The sequence below is a fragment of the Danio aesculapii genome, chromosome 23, assembly GCF_903798145.1.
Source record: "Danio aesculapii chromosome 23, fDanAes4.1, whole genome shotgun sequence".
NCBI lineage: Eukaryota > Metazoa > Chordata > Actinopteri > Cypriniformes > Danionidae > Danio > Danio aesculapii.
Window position 1 is genome coordinate 46,992,452 of NC_079457.1, and position 24,278 is coordinate 47,016,729.

At 38.4% G+C, this 24,278-nt stretch overlaps 1 protein-coding gene across 1 annotated transcript; it reads left to right on the forward strand.

Moving 5' to 3' along the window:
• Positions 1 to 6,971: 6,971 nt before the first annotated feature.
• On the forward strand, positions 6,972 to 9,842 carry LOC130217284 (gastrula zinc finger protein XlCGF28.1). Its single transcript, XM_056449366.1, has 2 exons — positions 6,972 to 7,059; positions 7,890 to 9,842. Exon 2 carries the CDS (start codon positions 8,006 to 8,008, stop codon positions 9,311 to 9,313), a length of 1,308 nt encoding a protein of 435 aa, XP_056305341.1. The 5' UTR covers positions 6,972 to 7,059; positions 7,890 to 8,005; the 3' UTR covers positions 9,314 to 9,842.
• The last annotated feature ends 14,436 nt before the right edge of the window (positions 9,843 to 24,278 follow it).

Sequence of the window (24,278 nt, forward strand, 5' to 3'; positions counted from 1 at the left end):
AGACGCTGGGCTTCGCGAACTGAACGCGCCGCCATCTTGTCTCGACATGTGAAGCAACACACCCCTAAATCAGCGAGCTGTGGACACGCCCCCAACATGACACTTTTTAACACATTATAATAAAACAATCTGAATTGTGTTTTAAACTGAACCTAAACTGGCACACTCAGAAGAACCAGAATATTAATATTAAATCATAAAAAAAGAGGTAAACTATGTGCCCTTTAAGCTATAGCTTTATTTTAGCTTTTCAGTATCAGTATTTTAGGGTGGGGCTATCGGTATTTTAGGGTCGGGCTATCAGTCATTTAGGGTGGGGCCATCAGTCTTTTAGGGCAGGGTTATCTGTATTTTAGGGTGGGGCTATAAGTCATTTAGGGTGGGGCCATCAGTCTTTTAGGGCAGGGTTATCTGTATTTTAGGGTGGGGCTATAAGTCATTTAGGGTGGGGCCATCAGTCTTTTAGGGCAGGGTTATCTGTATTTTAGGGTGGGGCTATCAGTCATTTAGGGTGGGGTCATCAGTCTTTTAGGGCAGGGTTATCTGTATTTTAGGGTGGGGTCATCAGTCTTTTAGGGCAGGGTTATCTGTATTTTAGGGTGGGGCTATCAGTCATTTGGGGTGGGGTTATCAGTTTTTAGGGCGGGGCTATCGGTATTTTACAGTGGTGCTATCAGTATTTTAGGGAGGGGCTATCAGCCATTTAGGATGGGGCCATCAGTCTTTTAGGGTGGGGCCATCAGTCTTTTAGGGCAGGGTTATCTGTATTTTAGGGTGGGACTATCAGTCATTTGTGGTGCGGTTATCAGTCTGTAGGGCGGGGCTATCAGTTCTTTGGGGGAGAGCTATCAGGGCGTGTCTTGTTTGTGCTCTTAATTCATTCATTCATCAATCTTCCTTCATTTGTTATAACGTTCCTCTTTCAACAATTCAGTCAGTTCGCAAAGAAAGAAATCATGCACTCCCCTTTTTCCCCCATTTCAAGACCATTTCAAGTAAATGTATGTCATGATAGTGCAAAAAGACAATCTGGTCCCGCTTTATATTAAGTGTCCTTAACTCATATATACTTACACAGAAATTAATAATTCGTTACAATGTACTTACTGTGTAAATACATGTATATACTGTGTACTTACGCTTGATTGAACACCTGAATTACATCTGTGATTTATTCTGTAATTACATTTGACCATCCCTTACACCTTAACCCACCCTTAAACCAACCCATACCACCAAACCTGTCCATAACCCTACCCCTATCCCAACTCAAGAGCACCACAAGTGTTCTCAAATACATTACAAACACAGTAAGTACATTTATTTTTTGATGCAAGTACAGAGTAGTTAAGGGCACTTCATATAAAGTGCGACCGACAATCTTAACTTCCGTTTCATAGTGAATTGAAGTGAAACCTCCCTCACCATCAGATATCTTCAGAGATGTTATACCCATGCACTTACAGGGACAATTCGCCCAAAAATGTTTATCCTTTACTTGTTTCAAACCTTTAGGAGTTTCTTTCTTCTGTTAAACCTAAAAGAAGATATTTTGAGAAATGTTAGCAACCAATGACTTCCATAGCATGTGTTTCTCCTACTACGGAAGTTAATAGTTACAGATGTTCAGCTTTAAAATGTTTTTCCTTTGTGTTCAATGGAAGAAAGAAACATATTAAGGTTTGGAACTCCTCGAGGGAGAGTAAATAGGAGTTAATTTTTCATTTTTGGGTGAACTATCCCTTTAAAATAATAAGAACTCATGCTCTGCTGGGCTTTTTCCTTTGTTTTATTTATCAGTCTAGTGGCCTAACCTTTAAAAAGCAGTGGTTTACAGCAGATATGTCATACGTGTCTGGACGAATGTTGGCCTGGAGCAGATCTGTGAAGCCCCGTGGGCCTGTTTCTGCTGTTAGTGCACTGTAAACCTCCCTCCGGATTAAAGAAGGGTCTGTTAAATGACAGGGAGAGGAGAGATGGAGAGACGGAGAGCTGAGATTAGAGTAATCACCCATCAGAGAGATTGATGAGGAAGACATGCAGAGTTTAAGGAGGATCTGAAGTGGCAAGTGCAGCGGAGCAGGGGCTGCTGGGTGAAGCACCTTACAACAGCTGCTCTCGATTATCCACACGGGGGGTCAGAGACCGCTGGCGCCAGCAGAAGAGCAACAGGTCAGGAAAGATGCAGATTATAAAAATACTAGCAGCCAATTGGCCCCTGAAAGAGAAAACAGACACTGTGTGTGTGTGTGTGTGTGTGTGTGTGTCTGTGAGAGTGTGAATGTCTTTGTGAGGGAGTATGTGTGTGCGCATTTGAGTTAGTGTATGTGTGCGTTTGAGTGTGTGTGTGTAGATTTGAATTAGTGTGTGTGTGTGTGTGCTTTTGAGTGTGTATGTATGTGCATGTGTGTGTGTGTGTGTGTGTGTGTGTGCCTGTGTCTTCCTGAATCAGTGTGTGTGTGTGTGCGTGTGTGTGTGAGAGAGAGTATATGTGTGTGCATTTGAGTAAGTGAGTTTGTGTGTGCGTGAGTGGGCATGTGCATGCGTACATTCGAATGAGTGTGTGTTTGCGTACATGTGTGTGTGTGTGTATGTATGTGCCTGTCACTGTGTTTGAGTGAATAAGTGTGTGTTTGAGTGAGTGTGTGTTTGAGTAAACGAGTCTCTCTGTCTCTCGAGGCTAAATTGTCCGTAGTGTATGAGTGTGAGTGAGTGTGTGTGGATGTTTCCCAGAGATGGGTTGCAGCTGGAAGGGCATCCGCTGCGTAAAACACATGCTGGATGAGTTGGCGGTTCATTCCGCTGTGGCGACCCTGGATTAATAAAGAGACTAAGCCGAAAAGAAAATAAATGAATGAATGAATGAAATGTACAATAAATTCGTACATGTTTACAGTGCATTATCATGCATCTGTAAATACTGCACGCCAAATGAGCTATGCGAAGAAACATATAAACAATAATTCCCTCAATTAACAATTGTAAAACAAAACAGTTTCTAAAATTAGACCATTTAGACATCTACATCATGACTTTCTGTATTGAAAAACACAAACATAAATCACACACCTCACACCGCTCACCAAGCTGTGCTAGCTTCAAACATGTAGCTTCTTAGTAAAGTGATGGTCATCTGGGTAAACACGAATGTGAACATGAGACAATGCAACAAGAAACGAGCAATATTATAATGCACATCATCGTGCTTACAGTAGTTCCATTAACTTACATCTGGATGATTACTGTCCAGAAGGGATATCAAGATCTGTCTATGTGTCTTTAGCTCAAGAGATGCCATCTAATATATACAAAGAACAAAATACTATTGATTTATGATGGAGGAATAGACATCACTGTTTAAAAAAGGAAATTATGTGTAAACAAAAATGCAACAGTTTCTTCATTTTATAAGAGAGTATGGAAATAAATCTTTAAAAGGAAAATATGTTAAAGAAAACCCGTTTTTTAGGAGATATTAATATTATTAAACACAGTTATACTAATAAACATTAGAAATATTATTCATTCATTCATTTTCTTTTCAGCTTAGTCGCTTTATTAATCCGGGGTCGCCACAGCGGAATGAATCGCCAACTTATCCAGCACATGTTTTACGCAGCGGATGCCCTTCCAGCTGCAACCCATCTCTGGGAAACATCCACACACACTCACTCACACTCATACACTACGGACAATTTAGCCTCGAGAGACAGAGAGACTCGTTTACTCAAACACACACACTCACTCAAACACACACTTATTCACTCAAACACAGTGACAGGCACATACATACACACACACACACACACATGTACGCAAACATACACTCACTCGAATGTACGTATGCACATGCCCACTCCCGCACACACAAACTCACTTACTCAAATGCACACACATATACTCTCTCTCTCACACACACGCACACACACACACACTGATATTCAGGAAGACACAGGCACACACACACATGCACATGCACATCCACACACACTCACTCACACTCATACACTACGGACAATTTAGCCTACCCAATTCACCTGTACCGCATGTGTTTTTTTACTGTGGGGGAAACTGGAGCACCCGGAGGAAACCCACGCGAACGCAGGGAGAACATGCAAACTCCACACAGAAACGCTTGAAGGCTTGAACCAGCGACCTTCTTGCTGTGAGGCGACAGCACTACCTAATACACCACTGCGCTGCCTAGAAATATTATAACAAGTGATATAGTTATTTATAATATATTAAAATGGACCAATGTATTCATAAATATAAATAAGTTCTTATGAAATATATTGTATAAATAAAGTAAAAGAAGTTACATTTAACATTTTACATTGTATATATCCAGCTAAAGAGGTTTTAGAGAGATTTAATTAATATATTGATTATTCCTGTAATTTTTGTTGCATGGAAAAGTAATCTACTGTCCATGTTTTGTGATTACACAAGGATTTTCTGGGTGGATGTGGAAAATGTTCTTAGAAGGAAAACAAATATTGTATTTAAGCTACATAATTTGTATTATGTCAAATTATGTCAATACATGCAAAAATGCACCTTTCTACAACTTTTTATTATTTTGAGAAAGTTTCATATACATGGACTAGATCAAAGCCAAATTTTGTTCACTTCCTTCAAGTTTGGAGACCATTGTTAATTAAAAAAAGCAAAGACTTGTAATATTCTTAAGAAATGTAAGATTTTTAATTACTGAATGTTTTTATGTACACTCTGGCATATTTTTTTGTATAATACAGTATAATTCTGTATTTGTTGTTAATAAAAGAATAGATATTTGGATGAGTGTGACGTAGTATGATTATACAGGTTCAGGGGTCTGTCCTAAAGTCATTAACCTGAATTAAGTGAGAGCCTATAGTGACCTCTTGTGGCCATTCACAAAAAATAAACAGCGTAAAAAAAAGAAAAAGAAAAAGTATTAAGGTCCAAAGTACGATCACTACCATTCATTCATTCATTCATTTTCTTTTCGGCTAAGTCACTTTATTATACCGGGGTCGCCACAGCGGAATGAACCGCCGATCACTACCAGAAACGTGCAGAAATATTATTTACATTCATAAATTTAAATCTATGCAAAATTACTCGATGAAATAAACTAATCAATCCATAAAAACATACATACAAAGACATGCAGTGAACAAAAAAAGACAAACACACGTTATGTTCAATCAAACACTACTGTTACTTGGGTTATTTTAAGACAAATAATTTCCTTAGATGTTAAGAAACCCACATTTCTCCCATTAAAGTAAACAACAAAGACAAATATCATCAAACACAAGTAATTACTTTTATCCAAAACATTGGAAATTGTCACATTTGACAGAAGCAGGACTGAGGAAAACTAAATATTTTGATCTGGATCTCGAACTTTATTTTGCTGTGTTCACACCAAACGCGAAGTACGTTTCATACATTGAACAGGCCTACCATTAAAACATTATAAAACTTAATTTTTACAACATAAACAGTCATTCTAAGCCCGAAGCCACTTCCTTTTTTTATTTTTTTATTGCATAACCGTCAGGAACATCATACAACATAATACAAAAAATGAAACAAAAAACTAATACAACAATGGTAAAAATAAGAAAATACTAAATAAATGAATAAATAAACAAACAAATAAACAAATAAATAATAAATAAATAAATAATAAATAAATAAATAAATAAATAAATAAATAAATAATAAATAAATGAATAAATAAATAATAAATAAATGAATAAATAAATGAATAAATAAATAAATAAATAAATGAATAAATAAATAAATAAATAAATAAACTATAAATAAATAAATAAATAAAATAAATAAAATAAATAAAATAAAATAAATAAATAAATAAATAAAATTACACAAAGTACAGTGTACAGCACTTCTACATCCAATGATTTTAAGAATTGAAAGGGAAATCAAGTGTCATAATAATTGATGCATATCTCAGATTTTCTGCTTTTCAACAATTTCACAGTAGAAATAAAAGTCAAACTCGATACAAAAAACTGTTAATGTGGGAGATGATTTAGCAGATTTCTGTTTGTGCATGTAAAACTTAACAATAAAATAAAGAGATTAACAATATATCCAAGGCATATGTTGGATTTGTTTTCCTAATAAAAATAACATCTTTTAATGTAAAATAATAACTAAGTTTTGTCCTTTTGAAAATATATTCTTCCAGAAATTCTTTACAATATTGCATTCAGAAAACAAATGACAAAGGCTCTCTTTATCCACATTGCAGTTTTTCTCCTCACACCTCCTTTATTTGGAATAATGGTAATATAACCTCTTCAATTAATCTTTATTCTTACTAAATTGGTTTAATAGAGACATTAATCATCTTTTAAAACTTTTTGGCAGTTCCGGGAATATTCTATTCATGTCTACTTACAGAATTTCCCAATATTGTTTAGAGAATTTAATTCAGTTATTAAATCTCTCCCTGTAAAAATGATTCAACTTGTTAAAAATCGTATTTGCTATAACTCTCTATCAGCTGTAAACCCAAAAACTACATATAGAAGGTGTTGAGTTGACTGATAAACAATGTACTAACAAACATATTCGTAATATTTATCAGAAGCAAAATAAAATGACTCCTAGAGGCAAATTTTTCTGGAACTCCATTATAGTTAATGTTAATTGGAAAAGAGCCTGGTTAACTCCCTTCAAATACACTATTCATAATAAAATTAAGAGAATCCATTTTAAAATATTACATACAATTCACCCAGTAAAATCGTCTTTATCAATGTACATTGAAATGGAGGATATCTCTGCCACAAAGCCACTTTCAGACCACAAAACCTCTCTTTTGCCAACAGTGATTGACACACAGGCGGCCAATCAGCATTCGCTGAGCAGCAAACAGTAGCCAATCAGCATTCGCTGAGCCACACACAGGCAAATATCCCGCCCTTGGCGCTTAGTGTATGAAGTGTATGGAGTATGCAACAGATCGCTGACGAATGCCAAAACTTAGCGGTTTCTGTATAATTATAACTGGGTTTTGTGTGTCTTTTCAAAGTAAGTGTATTATATCTGACTTTTGTAGCGTTCGCGAGTGTGATATGTCTAACTTTGCTGCCGATTATGCCTTCAGGAATTAGCAACATATTTGACCTTTATTCATAGCTGCTAATATCTAGTTTCATTTACTGGTTGTTTCAGAAATATGCTTTTCATTAAAAGTAATGAGATTGTGTGAACACATTGCCTGAAACTAACATGATTAACTTCTCATTCAAAATACCTCATTTACTCACTGTAGGTATTTTTAATAAAAAGAAAATACAATTTTTTTACCTGCACTCAGTGTGGAAAGAGATTTGGTTGAGATGCAGTGTTTTCTAAGTATATTATATCTGACTTTTGTAACGTTCACGAGTGAGATATGCTTTTCTATCGACCATCCCTCGGTTTAATCTGCATTAAAGCTGCAGTAGGAGATCTGGGTTAATGCTAACTTTAGCATAATAGCATTGAAAACGCTTGTCCCTCATTGCCGCCCAAAGAAACGCATCCTGAAGTCATGAACGCGCAGCAAATACATAGCCAGCTTAGATTGTGGTTTAAACTGCATATTTCCCTGCAGTGTGCAAAAGCAACTCCGATATTGATTCAGAAGTTTTGATTCAGCATTCCTGGCAGAAGCCCTTTCAAAAACAATCTTTACTCTTAGTCTTAGTTTGTATGTCTAGTGTAATTTACTAATTGTGGTTGTTTCAGAAATATGCTAATATAGTATCTAACAGATAATGGACTCTCTTTATTCAATGTTTACAGTTTCTTTTCACTTCACATTTAGATAATTTAGGTCTTTTGTCTGCTAAAAACTCTCTTTACTTTGATTTCAGATCTTTCGATTTCAGAAGAATGAGATTGCGTGAACACTTTGTGTGAAGTGAAGATGATAAACTACTAAAAGCTGGAAATACCTGACAAGATTGTTTTTCAACTGTGTGGAAAGAGAATGGTTGGGATGCCAAACAGCCGTAAGATTCACAAGATGAGCCTCACTGGAAAGAAACCAATCACGTGCACTCAATGTGGGAAGAGTTTCACACATGCATCGAACCTTGATAAACACATGAGGATTCACACTGGAGAGAAACCGTTCACATGCACTCAATGTGGGAAGAGTTTCAGAATGTTATCACGGCTAAATCGACACCTGATTATCCACACCGGAGAGAGACCTTTCCCGTGCACCCAGTGTTATAAGAGTTTCGCACATTCAGCAAACCTTAATAAACACATGAAGATTCACACTGGAGAGAAACCAATCACATGCACTCAATGTGGGAAGGGTTTCAGAATATTATCACAACTTAATCTACACATGAGGAGCCACACTGGAGAGAAACCGTTCACATGTAGCCAGTGCGACAAGCGTTTCGCGCATCTGTCAAACCTTGATAAACACATGAGGATTCACACTGGAGAGAAACCATTCGCATGCACTCAATGTGGGAAGAGTTTCAGACAGCTATCACACATTAATGTACACATGCGGATTCACACTGGAGAGAAACCGTTCATATGTACCCAGTGTGGTACGGGTTTTACACACCCCTCATCGCTGAGTAAACACATGATGACCCACAGTGGAGAGAAAACACACACATGTGATCAATGCGGTAAAACATTTGCAAGGGGTACAGTTCTGAAGATCCATCTACGAATTCATACGAAGGAGAAACCTTATTCATGCTCTGTGTGTGGAAAGAGTTTCACAGCGCTGTCAGGGTTTAGGCATCATCAGAAGATCCACACTGGTGTACGAGAGTATTACTGCTTTGAGTGTAAGAAGACTTTTATTACAGCTGAACATCTGAAACGGCACCAAAGGATTCACACTGGAGAGAGACCGTACAAGTGTTCGCACTGCGAGACGAGATTCAGAGAGTCGGGAGATCTGAAAAAACATGAGAGGATTCACACTGGAGAGAGACCGTACAAGTGTTCGCACTGCGACAAGAGATTCAAACAGTTACAATCCCTGAGACCACATGAGAGGACTCACACCAGCGAGAAACCGTACAAGTGTTCGCACTGCGAGACGAGATTCAGAGAGTCGGGAGATCTGAAAAAACATGAGAGGATTCACACTGGAGAGAGACCGTACAGGTGTTCACACTGCGGCAAGAGATTCACTCGATCAGGACATCTGAAAGCACATGAGAGTGTTCACACTGGAGAGAAGCCATACGCGTGTTCACACTGCAAGAAGAGATTCAGTCGGAAAGAATACCTGAAAGTACATCAGAGGATTCACTGAGCAGTTTGCTAGTCAATAACTTGTGGTGTGATGAGACGCTTGCTCCACGAGAACGAGACAAGATTTTTCACACAATTTTAAGGAAATCTTCAATAATGAATGGAAAATAATCTTTTCAAGAGTTCACACTTAGCTGATAATTGATTATAAAGCATGGCATGCTGTCCCAGGAGAGAGCCCGGAGCTCATAAGATTCTTGATCCTGTTGTAGGGAGAGAGGAGAGTTTGAGCTCAGGTGAGTCTCGAGAACTGCTTGTTTATGGCTAGACATTGCTATGAAGAGATATACTGCTGATCTGTGGTGCCAATTTGGTTTAGTCAATTCACTTATGTCGCATGTCTTTGGACGGTGGGAGGAAACCAGGGAACACCCATGTGAGCACGGCCAGTATAACATTCTGACGGTATGATAACCTTGGATAAATATATTATGGTTTCACGGTAACTTGAGTTTCGTTGTAAGACGAGACAATGTTTGTTTAAGATGAAGTGTTTTAAAATGCCTATTTAGCAAAATAAAGGTTACAAAGTAAAGAAATATATTGTGTGTTTGTATATTTATATCACTACCTTCAAGAGTTATCCTGTAAACTAGGTATGGGCGATAGCACAATTTTTAAAATGTGATACTGATACTTTTTGTTAATTTTTACGATACCGATACCCCTTATTTAAAATGTTTAAAATGTTAAAATGTTATATATATATATATATATATATATATATATATATATATATATATATATATATATATATATGTATGTGTGTTTTTGTTCCGCTTCTTTATAAGTTTCAGGGTGTGTTGTCTGTAAGTGTTTATAAAGGCTGCTTGTATTGTTGCTGTGTACGACTTTCTCACAAATATTGCTTGTGCAACGCTTTTTCAGCTGATGATCACCACAACACGCTGTGTTACCTCTCTGCCATCGTGTCATTCCGTCGACTTGCATGTGTTGAGTACGTAAATTATCTGAAAGGCACATGATCGCTCGCATCACGTTCAGCCGCAGATTGATTGGTGTAACTTATATACAAAGTGTCACTGACAATCCTGTACACAGCGCTAAAACATTTAGTTATGCAGAAATTATTAAAATATAGTTAAAATACAGATACTTTAAAAAATATCGGTACCAAATTACAAGCTTCCGATACTCGAGCATCAATGTGCACATCCCTACTGTAAACTACAGGGAAAAGGGAGGATCAAATGCTGTATTTATCCTTATACTACAGGGAACAAGGAGGGAGGAAGCTGGATTTCAACGCACAAGTGTATATTTGGACAGTAAGAACAGAAAACTACAGCAGCAGTTTTAACTGAAGGCCAAATTACTACATTTTTCTATAAAGCATCAGCTATACGTTCACTGAAATGCAACAGTTTGTCCCACCTCTGCAAACAGCAGTAAAGATGCTAGCCTGTCTTAATCCGCATTGAACCCTGACGGTAGGCTTCTATCATGCAAAGTTATTTGTTGATAGTGATGTTGAGAGTTGAGATATTGCTGGCGGTGGTGAGATTGATGAGTAAACATTCATACGGTAAGAAGTATGGAAATATATTTTTGAATTGCAGATTTAAAATACTTCCAGTATACAATAAGGTTTCATAATTTCACAGGTTGTAAACCTTTTATTCATTAAACACCCCATATAAAACCCAAATACTGAATAAGGGGGCTATTATTATTAATGTACTTGCAGGTGTTTGCAGGTTGCATTAGGTTGTCACCACCCTTGCATAATTCTTTATATGTATACAATACTTAAAGAAAAGTACATCGTAAATTCAATTTACTTACGCAGTACTTTGTGTGTTGAATATCTTAATGTTACCCCCTTATTACCCAAACATTATGGTTTGTTCCTTTGCAATTTATAGAAAAGTACCCTTCTGAAAATCCAGCTTAAACCAGCCTAGGCTGGTTGGCTGGTTTTAGCTGGTTGACCAGCCTCGTTTTAGAGGGATTTTGGCCATTTCCAGGAAGATTTCCAGCCTGATCTTAGCTGGTCAGGCTGGAAAATGACCAGCTAAAACCAGCATGACCAGCCTGGTTCAAGCTGGACAAAGCTGGTTTTGGCTGGGCTCCTAGCCTGGCTAGGCTGATCAAACTGGTTTTAGCTGCTCATTTTCCAGCTAAGACCAGGCTGGAAATGGCCAAAACCCCTTTAAAACCAGGCTGGTCGACCAGCTAAAGCCAGCCAACCAGCCTAGGCTGGTTTAAGCTGTTTCTTTCAGTAGGGTACACCATAAATTCAATATACTTGCACTGTACTTTTCGTGTTGATCTGGTTGTTACCCCCTTATTACCCAAGCATTACAGTTTGTTCCCTTAAACCTACTCATACATTGTTTATACTTTTATTCTACGTACAGAAAAGCACACCGTTATTTCACTGTACTTACGCTGTACTCTGCGGGTTGTAAAAGAAAGCGTTACCAAGTTTTTTAACAACTAGCAAACTAAATTTGCACTGTACGTTTATATTGTTTGCCCTTTTCCGATTTTAGTGTGAAATTATTTGTAAATTTCCAGCCATGGAATGCATTTTTATCACTCCTCATGGAGGCAGCTCTCAGACTGGTTGTAGTAGCTTTATGATTTCAGCGGCAGAGAGGATTAATGTAACTGGTAGATGTTGTGCGCCGCAATCAAACCGGAAAACCAATCAAAAGCATCAGAATAGCACAGCTTTAATAAACGGCCCTAGTAGAAGGCATTGTGCATATCAAAAACAGGCAAAGCAACAGATTAATATTTCTAGCATATTTAGATGTAACCCCATTTATAATCTTTAACATTTTCATAAGTAACTAATTTAATTACACATCACCGTTACATGCAACTAGTTACTACCCATCACTGATAATCAATCACAGAAAAGAGCTAACCAGCTTATTTGAGAATAAAGTCAATACTGAACTGTCATGGATCATGGTCTTAAACAAAAAACGAAACAAAAAGAAAAATATACAAGGACAATATTGTCATCCCTGATCAGTTTGCTGGAAAAGCAAGTGATATATACTCTGAGCAGTTTCAACAGGACAAACATACAAACAACAAACTTGTGGTAATTGTCACATGAATTTACTTGCAAGACATTGAGCAAAAAGAAAAAAAGAAACGATCAATATTCTGAGGAATCTTTGGAGGAAGGAGGTCTGATAAGTGCACCATGTCTACTGTCCACTAAGAGGCGCTGAGGCTCCAGACTCATCTGAACACAACATTGAAATTGACTTATGAGAGATTGTATGGTTTATAAATGCTAGTGATTCATCCTGGCACAATGGTTTTTGGGTGTTATTCTGAAGCTGTTTGCATTTGGTTGGCATTATCACAGTGATCAAGCTTCAACATGTGCTCTTTCTCAGGGAAAATAAACTCGGTACACTTCTATCAGTGCTCAAATCTTTGAAAAGTCCAGTCTGTATTTCTGGCAAAAGATACTGGTTTAAACAAATCTTGTGCTTTACACATTTCAGACTCATAAACAGTGTCCCTGGCCAATGTCAATGTTTATGTGAGCAATGGCTGTATTCACGTGCTCTACTTGCACTATGAGTTTTGGCTTGTCGTTTGCAATCTGTTGTGTTCTTTCTATCAATAAACCCACACAAGTATTTCGATTTTTCTGTTAAAATCGCTACTTTGGGTAATAGTGACTTCTTTGAAATATTGTGACGTTTATCCACAGGCAGTATTATTATTTTAAAAACCACATGATGTGTCCCAATTAATCAAGAGAAAAATGCAGATGACACATTCATAAATTAAATGAGGTCAGAAGTCAGATCAACATAACTATATCAAAAGCGGATCTCTCACGGCAAAAAGAATTTGGTCCAAAGTCAGATAACACAACTACACTGAGATCAGACCTGTCATGGCAAAAACAACGCAGGCTGAAGTCAAATAAACACAACTATACCAAAAGCGGATCTGTCATGGCATTACGAACTTAGTCCGAAGTCAGATAAACACAACTATACCAAAAGCGGATCTGTCATGGCATTAAGAACTTAGACCGAAGTCAGATAAACACAACTATACCAAAAGCGGATCTGTCATGGCATTAAGAACTTAGACCGAAGTCAGATAAACACAACTATACCAAAAGCGGATCTGTCATGGCATTACGAACTTAGTCTGAAGTCAGATGAACACAACTATACCAAAAGCGGATCTGTCATGGCATTACGAACTTAGTCTGAAGTCAGATGAACACAACTATACCAAAAGCGGATCTGTCATGGCATTACGAACTTAGTCTGAAGTCAGATAAACACAACTATACCAAAAGCGGATCTGTCATGGCATTACGAACTTAGTCCGAAGTCAGATAAACACAACTATACCAAAAGTGGACCCGTCATGGCAAAAAGCCAAAGTCTGATAAATACAACTAAATCGAAAACAGATCTGTTACGGCAAAAGCGCTCAGTCCGAATTCAGATAAACACAACTATACCAAAAGTGGACATGGCAAAAAGAACTTGATTCGAAGTCAGATAAACACAACTAAATGAAAAGCGTACTTGTCAGGGCAAAAAGACCTTGGGCCAAAGTCAGATAAACACAATTAAACTGAAAGTATACCTTTTATATGCATAGCTTTGTATAGATGGCACAGCTGTGGCCCATTATGTTCTCACCAATGATGAGACTGAGCCAATAGTGCCGCATTGTAGCCAGAATTTGCCCAAAAGTGCTTGCTGCACTTAATGCTGCAGACTGTAGTAACTAATAAAACACGGAAAGTGTATTCATCTTTAAAATTGGAGGATACTCAGCAGGCACAGCAGCAGTTACAGCTTGACGTTGTGTGGACGTTACCACCATGACGTCTATCAGACTTTAGATTTTGATTGCCATACCTGACAAATAAAATGTCAGTATTTGACGCCAATTGGCCTAAGATGTTGGCTCGACATTGGATTTTGCATTTTCTATAACATGTAAATTTGGGTGTACTAGTTTATGGACCATTTTCGGAAGTTATTTGTTAGATAAGCTCCAGTATGGACTAATCTAACGTATATGCAATAAAATAATGTAGCTTCTTATTAAAAATATTAATTTAAAAAGATAGATTTGCGAAGGGTGTACTTATATATGCTGAGCACTGTTTAAAATACAGTGGGTACGGAAAGTATTCAGACCCCATTAAATTTCACGCTTTGTTAAATTGCAGCCGTTTGCTAAACTCATTCAAGTTAATTTTTGTCCTCATTAATGTACACACAGCACCCAATATTGACAGAAAAAAAAAAAACACAGAATTGACATTTTTGCAGATTTATTAAAAAAGAAAAACTGAAAAAATATATATATATATATATATATATAAAAATCACATGGGTCTGAGTATTCAGAGCCTTTGCTCAGTATTTAGCAGTAGCAAACCTTTTGATGTAATACAGCCAAGTTTTTCCCATCTGGATTTGGGGATCCTCTGCCATTCCTTCTTGCAGATCCTCTCCAGTTCTGTCAGGTTGGATGGTAAATGTTGGACAGCTATTTATAGGTCTATCCAGAGATGCACAATTGGGTTTACCTCAGGGCTCTGGCTGGGCCATTCAAGAACAGTCACAGAGTTGTTGTGAAGCCATTCCTTCATTATTACAGCTGAAAAACACCCCCACAGCATGATTCTGCCACCACCATTTTTCACTGTTAGGATTGTATTGGACAGGTTATGAGCGGTGCCTGGTTTTCTTCACACCGCTTAGAATTAAGGCCAAAAATTTATATCTTGGTCTCATCAGGCCAGAGAATCTTAATTTTCACCATGCTGGAGTCCTTCAGGTGTTTTTTATTTAGCAAACTCCATGCAGGCTTTCATGTGTCGGGTTACTCTGCCACATAGCACCAACTGTTGGAGGGCTGCAGTGATGGCTGACTTTCTACAACTTTCTCCAATCTCCTGACTGCATCTCTGGAGCTCAGCCACAGTGATCTTTGGGTTCTTCTTTACCTTTCTCACAAAGGCTTTTCTTCCCTGATAGCTCAGATTGGCCGGAGAGCCAGCTTTAGGTAGGGTTATGGTCATCCTTAACATCTTTCATTCCAGGATTATGGAGACCACTGTGCTCTTAGGAACCTTAAGTGCAGCAGAAATTGTTTTTGTAACCCTTGCCAGATCTGTGCCTTGCCACAACTCTGAGCTCTTGAGGAAGTTCCTTTGACCTGATGATTCTCATTTGCTTTGACATGCATTGTGAGCTGTAAGCTCTTATATAGACAGGTGTGTGGCTTTCCTAATCAAGTCCAATCAGTATAATCAAACACAGCTGGACTCAGATGAAGGTGTGGAATCATCTCAAGAATGATCAGAGGAAATTGACAGCACCTGAGTTAAATATATGAGTGTCATAGCAAAGGCTCTGAATATTGAGGACCATGTAATATTTCAGTTCTTTAATAAATCTGCAAAAATGTCAACAATTCTGTGTTTTTCTGTCAATATGGGCTGCTGTGTGTACATTAACGAGGAAACAAATGAAAGTTTAGCAAATGGCAGCAATTTAACAAAGAGTGAAACCATTAAGGGGGTCTGAATACTTTCCGTACCCACTGTATAACCTACAATTTATTTTTCTTTTATAATAATTAAGCACATTACATGTCAAAGTTTCATACTTTAAGTTCTAATAACCTCACGTATCATCTGCGATTCATGCTTCTCTTTTGTGTATATGTGTTTGTGTCTGTGTGCACATCTGTGTAAACACCATCTAGCATCTTAAGGCAGCTTAACCCATGACACTTCAGCATCCAGCATACTTAAACTTTATTTAAGCTTGTGAAAATACCAAACTAAATAATTATGCTTATTAAAGTCTGTGGTTGACAACCCAGAAAAGGGTGTGTATGTGAAACTAAGAAACTAGGAATTTGTGGGAAGCATCTTGCTTTTTTTTCCTTGTCAATGAGAGAAATAAATAGATGCACTGGTGATGTTTAGAGGAATTAATAATTAAAATGGCAGAATATTTTACAACAGTGTCTGAGTTATAGTTTCTGTAAACCATGATAGAGAGAGAGAGATAGATAGATAGATAGATAGACAGACAGTCACAACCTGTCTTCCCTGTGTGTTTGTTTTCATCATGTGACCTTTCCCCATGTGCTCCTTTGTTCCAGTTCCCACCATGTGTTAATGTTCATCACCTTCACCTGTGTTCATCCCCTGTGTGTAATCAGTTTAATCATCTTCTGTGTATTTATAGTCCCTGCACGGTTGCCCGAAGACGGTCCTCGGGGCAATCTTGCTGCCTATGTGGAGTGGACACTGGCGAGAAACTGATCATCGGTTGACGTCAGTGCCACTCCAGACCCTGAGACCAGCCTAACTACCATCTGCACGGAGTGTATGCCAGAGCCCATCGCAGACGGAGAGCCGCCCGTGGTGTGTGTTGTCCTCGTGGACCGTCAGCCCACCGGCTCCACCAGGCTCCCTCGTCCCCCCGGCTCCACTTTAGTCAGTCATCGTCCTGCCTCCACCGCCCGGTCTCCGCTCCTCTGGCTGCGCCTCATCCCTCCATCCTGCCAGCTCCGTTGAGCTCCTCCTTTCCTCCAGCTACGCCTTGGTCCTCTGTTGCTCTGGCTCCACTGCGGGCATCCGGACCTGTGTCATTGCTTCAGCCGTCTGCTCTACCTTATCCCTCTGGGACCTCGACGTCACGTTCGCCCTACGGCTCTCCGTCTCTTCCTTGGGCTCCACCTCCAGCTGGTGGCATCTCCCATGGTTGGCCCCCTGGAGTCGGCAGTCACTCCTCCTCCATGGCTCCTCCCTCGGTTGACCCCACCCTGGGCTGTCCTCCTGGCTGTGTCCTGGGTCCTCCTCCTGCTTCACATCCCTTCCTGGCTCCTCCCTCCTGTGACTGCTCCCTGGCCTCCTCCTTTCCACACCCTCCAACTCATCTCCTGGCTCCTCCGTGGCCACCTCCTCCGTTCCACGCCCTCCAAATCATCTCCCGGTTCCTCCCTCACAAACTCTCCCCTGACCACTTCCTGCCCTTCGTTTTGTTTAGGCGCGAGGGCATGTCTTTTAAAAGGGGAAAGCTATGGTCACACCGGGCTTTGTGTGTGCGAAATTCTGTCAGACGGCGCTGCGAAAAGGGGTGGGATTAAACAAGATGTTTAGACATTTAAAAAAGCGAGCGATAGCTCCATGCTTTAAATTTCTGTCCAGAGAGGTCCTGTTTTGATCCTCGATTGGTCTCACGCGGTCAAATGATGCGTATTCACAGGTCAGAGTTCACCAAGCTTGAACTTTGCACCGCAGCGACATGCAAAACTTGACGCATGACCTTGCGTTTCCGGTCTGGCGCATTCGTGTGCGTATGAATGGAAGTCTATGGGAGGAAAAGCCCCGTGTGACCGCAGCATGTGCTCCTTTGTTCCAGTTCCCGCCATGTTAATGTTCAGCACCTTCACCTGTGTTCATCCCCTGTGTGTAATCAGCTCAATCATCCCTTGTGTATTTATAGTCCCTGTATGTCATTCAGTCTTGGTCTGGTATTCTCTTCGTGATGTCTTGTTTGTTGCTTGTTCTCACCCCATGTTCTTCCATGTAAGTGATTGTAAATAAATCTACTTTTTTGATAATCCTGTGTTCCTGTGCCTTCCTAAAGTGAACCCAGGCGTGACAGACAGAGATAGGCAGGGAGATAGATAGATAGATAGACATAGATCGATCGACAGACATAGATAGATAGAATCTGATGAGCAGAAGTGGAAAATGGTGACATCTCTAGCAGTGTTGTCATCTGAGTCATTTGCAGCCCGTATAAACATGTGGTCACAAACACTATCAATGTGTGTGTGTTTGGGAGGTGGTGTTGCATCTGTTTATTAGGCTGAACTCTTGATCAGTCCCATATGTGAACCTCTGTTGCAAAAGCATCATCACTATGGCTGGGAAACTGTAGCAAACTATGATAGGATTGTCATCAACAAATGCCAAACGTAAAGTTTAGATTGTCATCAACAAATGCCAAACGTAAAGTTTAGAGTGTTAAAAATAAAGTTCTTCCTATAAAAATAATATAAAAATGATCTATCCTGAATTAAAAAAAAAAAGTTCACCCCAAACTGAAACATCTGTCAACATTTACTCCTCTTTCACTTGTTCAAAACCTTTATGAGTTTATTTCTTCTGTTAAACACAGAAGATATTTTGAAGAATGCTGGTAGCTGGCCCTCATTGACGTCTATGGTAGTTTGTTTCCTCTACTATGGAATTCATTGGGTCAAAGCAACCAGCATTCTTCAAAATATCTTCTTTTGTGTTCAACAGAAGAAAGAAACTCATGAAGGTTAAATACCACATAAGGGAGAAAAAAAGATGAGGTGATATTCAGTTGTGGGCGAACTATCCATTTAATTAATTAAATAAAAAATAAATACAAAAAAATAGCTCGACCAAAATTAAAATACTGTCATTATTTATTCGTTATTCCAAATGTTTTTTTCTTTTGTAATTATGAAGAATGCAGAACAGAGGTCTTTATGTTTGTTAAAAATTTAATAAAACAAGCTTAACTTCTTTCTCAATCTCTTAAAGATAATCTACGAATAAAAAACGAATTAAATTATGTCATTATTATTTTATCGATAATGTAAGATCGAGATCAATTCCCTAATGATTAGCGCACACAAACAAACAATGTGCCGAGTGTTCAGTGTCCTTTATGTTTATAGCGTTCTGGATGAACTAAAGTTGTATTAAATTCATTTTCATGGAAGACTTTCCTGGCATTTCTCAGACCCAAGATAAATAATCACAACAGACAGACAAACGAAACTCTTAATAATCAAAACAATGAATTCAAACATTTTGAGAGCCGTGCATCTACAAACATCCATCAGATCCAGCTGTAGGGTGAATCCAAGTATAATGAGCCTCTTTTTATAGCGAGATATCCCAGTTTACCTAAATTCACACTGCCATTTGGAAACGGAGCTGCTTCAGGGATGTCAGACCACCAACAGCATGACAATGATTCTTGAATGGTTTTGCATCTGGATCCAGCTTGGACTGACATTGCAACACTTACACCCAACAAAATAATTGATTCTGTACTAAATTAAACTGCTTTAATTCTCTATCTAAGCCTGCATATAACAATTTACCACACTAAACATATAGTAGTCTGCAAATCATCTTCATTGTTAAAGTGCCCTTAAAGTAGGTCATTTTAAGTTAATTTGACTTAAAGTATACTTAAGTAATGTAGAGGTATATTTAAGTTATATTTTACGTATTTACATTTGTGTACTAGTAAATCTGTAGTCTATAAATAAGTAAAAACTTCCTTGTAGTCTGTAAGAATACCTCAGGCTAAAATGGTCTACGTTTAGTATATAAAAAAGCATACTTTTAAATGTACTATAAGTGTACACTTTAAGTGCACAGCTAATATACTATGATGTTTTCCATTTGTACTTGAAGTAAACCTTTGAGTATAGTAGTGGTATGCTTTTATAATACTTGTGTAAATCGTTACAACCCTATCCCTAAACTCAACCCATACAGGAAACAATCAATTTTCTTTATGGGGACCAAATAATGTCCACACAAGGTCAAAATTGACTGGTATTGCTATATTTGTGGGCACACTTGGTCCCCAAAACATGAGGAATACAAGGTAGACGCACACAGGCACACACGCACGTTTGGAAGTCTGGTTAACCACTTGGCCACAAGTGAGTATACTTTCACTAAACTACTAGTAGCTAGGGTGGCTTGAGAAAGCCGACATGCTGTTATACTACATAAACTTATTATTCTTCATCCGTCTTCTTCTTCTTAGACTATTTTAAGAACGCATCTCCTCCTAGACCGTTCATACTACAACCACCAAACCAACTCCAAACCTCCAAATTATACTGAATTAAGTTGCTATATCTTTTCCAACTGATCCGACTTTCAGTTTTCCGAAAACTGACCCGGAAAATTCTGAAAAGTCTCATTGACTTAACATTGGACCAAATTCTCTGACCTCATAACTTTGTGCCAAACTGTCATACAGACTTAAGGTTTGGCTCAATTAACACCAATCTGCCAATCACTGATGACCTTTCAACTTACTTGTCACATCCTAGCAACCACTTATGGCACCTTAGCAACTGTCCCATAGACTTCCATTATAAAAAACTGCCATTGACTTTACATTTGGACATACTAACAATATACTAATCCAAACTAGAAACATGCTAATGAACATACTAACATACTAGCAACATGCTAATTCATATTAGAAAAATACTAGCAACATGCTAATTCATACTAAATTCATGCTAACAACATGCTAGTTTATACAACAAACATGCTAGCAACATGCTAATTCGTACTAGAACCATGCTGATAACATGAGCTACTGACTTTGTATTAGACTACCAGATCCCTTCGATCCTCCTATCAGGATTTGCTGTGTATCCCCAAATCAAGACTTAAATGTAGTAAATATTTCATGTAATGCAGCCTCCATGCCTTACCACCGTTAATAAGACCCACTCTGTCCATCATCATCTACATTAAAGACTTTTTTGTTAAGCTATGGTTAAACTAATTTTGTTCCACCTATATAGTGTAAACGTCATGAAGAATTCAACCAAATTGTGGCTTCTTACACTGTTCAGCTAGTATATTAGCATCTTTACATGCTGTTTGACCTGTTGTTCATGGTATCATTACACTCCTAAAAATAGATGTCCATGGAAAAACCAAAAAGGGATCTTTTTAGTGATGCCATGGAGGAAACCTTCTGGGATTCTGCCTTGGTAAATCAGTTTGTGGATGCATTTGCAAAGATGCTCGTATATCCTCAGCTGAGGTGAGAGTTAAATGAAGAAACTGTGATTATGTAAAATGATAGAGCGCCCTAAAATGAGCACTCATTTTGGTGTTTGATGAACTTGATGAATGGGAAGACACTGCCAATATGTGTGTGAGTATGTGTGTGATGCAATAAACGAATGTTTCAAGTATGTAGCACAAACGGTGTATGGCGTGTAGTAAACTAAGATGATTATTTAGAAACCAGAAACCAAATCCTGAGCAATAGTAGTAGTGATTCTTGTCTTAACTACACAATGAAATTTCTACCGTGACCATGCAATATCCATAATATAACAGTAAAAGTTGAAAACCTTGCCAGTTGTGCTCTTCTATCCAGCATTATGAGTATTTGTATGTCAACAATGACGCAGTGCACGAGGTCTCTGCCAGTAGTGTGAATCACAAAGTACATTCCCATTATCAGTTCTCCTTTAATTCATCTTCCTCTCTTTCATCACTGACAGTCAGACTGTGATTAAGCACACGTGTTGTTGTGTGCATCAGCTATTTCGTGTTGATCAAGCTGTCATGCTTGAGTGGGAAAAAAAGAGAGCGGACGAAAGCGTGAGAGAGACAAATTACAGATCTCACTGAGTCTGAGTGTGTCGGCTGTCTGCCTGGTCTTGGTTTGGGCTTTTGGGCCACGTACACACGTTTTGTCAGTGAGCCCCCTGGAGGTTTATGAATAAGACGAATGGATTGGATTGGTGAAAAGGATTGAATGGTATATCTGTTCATTGTTATCTAATGGCTGGTTCAGCGTCATGCACTTCAGTAACATTAGTTACAGTACTATTCTTAATGGGCTCCTATTTTACCGCTTTTACAAGATGTAAGATAAGCCTTTGGAGTCTGCAGAATGTGTCTGTAAAGTTTCAGCTCATAATACCCATCAGATTATATATTAGATATTGAGTATGTTTACATGGACACCAATTATCCAATTAAGACAATATTTTGATTAAGAGTCGACCATGTAAACAGCAGGTTTTGATTACCCTAAAGCTGCGGTCACACTGGGCTTTTCCTCCCATAGACTTCCATTCATACGCACGGGAATGCGTCAGACCGGAAACACAAGACCATGCGTCGAGTTTCGCATGTCGCTGCGGTGCAAAGTTCAAGCTTGGTGAACTCTGACCTGCGAAATTGCATCACTTGACTGCGTGAGATCAATCGAGGATCAAAACATGACCTCTCTGGACAGAAATTTAAAACATGGAGCAATCGCTCGCTTTATTTAATGTCTAATCATCTTGTTTAATTCCGCCCCTTTTCGCAGCGCCGCATGACAGAATTTCGCACACACAAAGCCCAATGTGACCGCAGCATAATCCGACTAAAGTCATAATGGAACTAGACAGAAATAGAATTAAGACACCCCTACTCTTTACGACAAGAACAACGGTGAATCAGACCTTGATTTACAGTCTCATTTGAAAGACGGCGCCCACTGACAGTATGGTGTCCCCTTCACTTTTACTTGGGCATTAGGACTCACAGACTGCAGGTCACCCCTTCCAACAGCAACCTAGTTTTTCCATGTGGTCTCCCATTCAGGTACTGACCAGGCTTAGTGAGTAACCGGTCTTGGGTCTTCGATATGGCTGTGGCTACGTTGATTGATGTACTTTCATATGCTAATGCAAATTTTAATCCAGGGATGTTTGTAAAGCAGAGATCTGAAACTATTTGGCTACAAAGAATTAAAAGGTACTAGGGTATATGCCGAAGCATGCTAATAGGACTTTTAATTTGCCAGTAACCTGGGTTAATTGTTAATTGCTGAGACCAGGGGCGTTGTGAGGGGGGGGGGGGTGTGCTTTGGGGGCTTAAGCCCCTGATCTTTTTGAAAATGTTGCATTTAAAAAAAATTGTTGTATATAATATTTATTTTGTTATCTAAGTACTTAAAATAATCACAAACATCACACACATTCCGCTCAATGCCAACGGAGCGTTTGTGTCGGGTAATTAGTCAGCTGTTCAGCAGTACCGGTTTCTACCAGCAGGTGGGAGTGGCACTGTTGGCAAACAGCAAGTGTTAAAAAAAAATCCCACCACTGCACCATCCATTGATTCAGTCATCATTCATTATTATGAGGAGCTGAAGCTGATGAGGTAATATTACAACTTTTTAGCGAAACTGAATAGTTCTAACTACTGATAAAGCTTAGTAATTGTTTTTGCTGTAAAAAATGTGTGTAGTTTTGTTGAAAGAAAATAACTTATTAAAATGTGCGTCATAAATGTAAATACATGCAAGTTAGTCAGAAAAACGTAAATTGTAGCTTTCTAGATATGATATAGATATCTAGACATTTTTATCTAGATGATATAGCCAGTAGTATCTCACATTCTGTAGTTAAATCACAGTGAGTTCATGCATCAAGCTTATTATTTTTATAGCTAACGTTACTGTAATATGCTATGCCAGTTAGCATCAGATTATAAATCCACTTTATTCCTATGAAAATACCTAATATGGCTGGAAGAACACATATAAACCATTTATTGTCGCAATAGTGTAAATGATTTGTTAAAGCCATTTTATGTTTATTCAGATCTTATTTTCATGCATTCAACTACAGCAATAGCTGGATGCCTTCATCCATATCAGGGATTTCTTACTACTTTTGTGAGGCATATATGGAATTTCTGCTCAAGCATGAATGAAAAACAGGCATTACATGCATTTAAAATGCCACAATGCCCACATCATCCTATTTTGAGAAAGACTGGAAAAAAACTCCCTCCAAAGAAGTTTGAAGTAAAGATATTTCTACCATATAGATCTTTATTTTAATATTTTTTTACTATTTTTGATGCAATTTTTATTATATTAAAATAGCCATTGATTATCAGTATTTTGCAAGGTATTGAATTTAGAAATTCCATTATCTTGACAACACTACACCTCAGTTAATCACTCTGTCCAAATGTACATGTTTGGAGCTTTGTATCACATTGGATAACAACTCACACTATAAAATAAATCATATTTTCAGATTTGATGACATGCAGAAAATTACAACATTTTTCAAAAAACAAAGACACTGCAAATCAGGAGGAAACAGGTGGCTCAAGAGGTACAGTATGATATGACTCA

Excerpts from the sequence above, each read along its gene's own strand:
- LOC130217284 (XM_056449366.1), top strand. The coding sequence starts at position 8,006 with ATGGTTGGGATGCCAAACAGCCGTAAGATTCACAAGATGAGCCTCACT.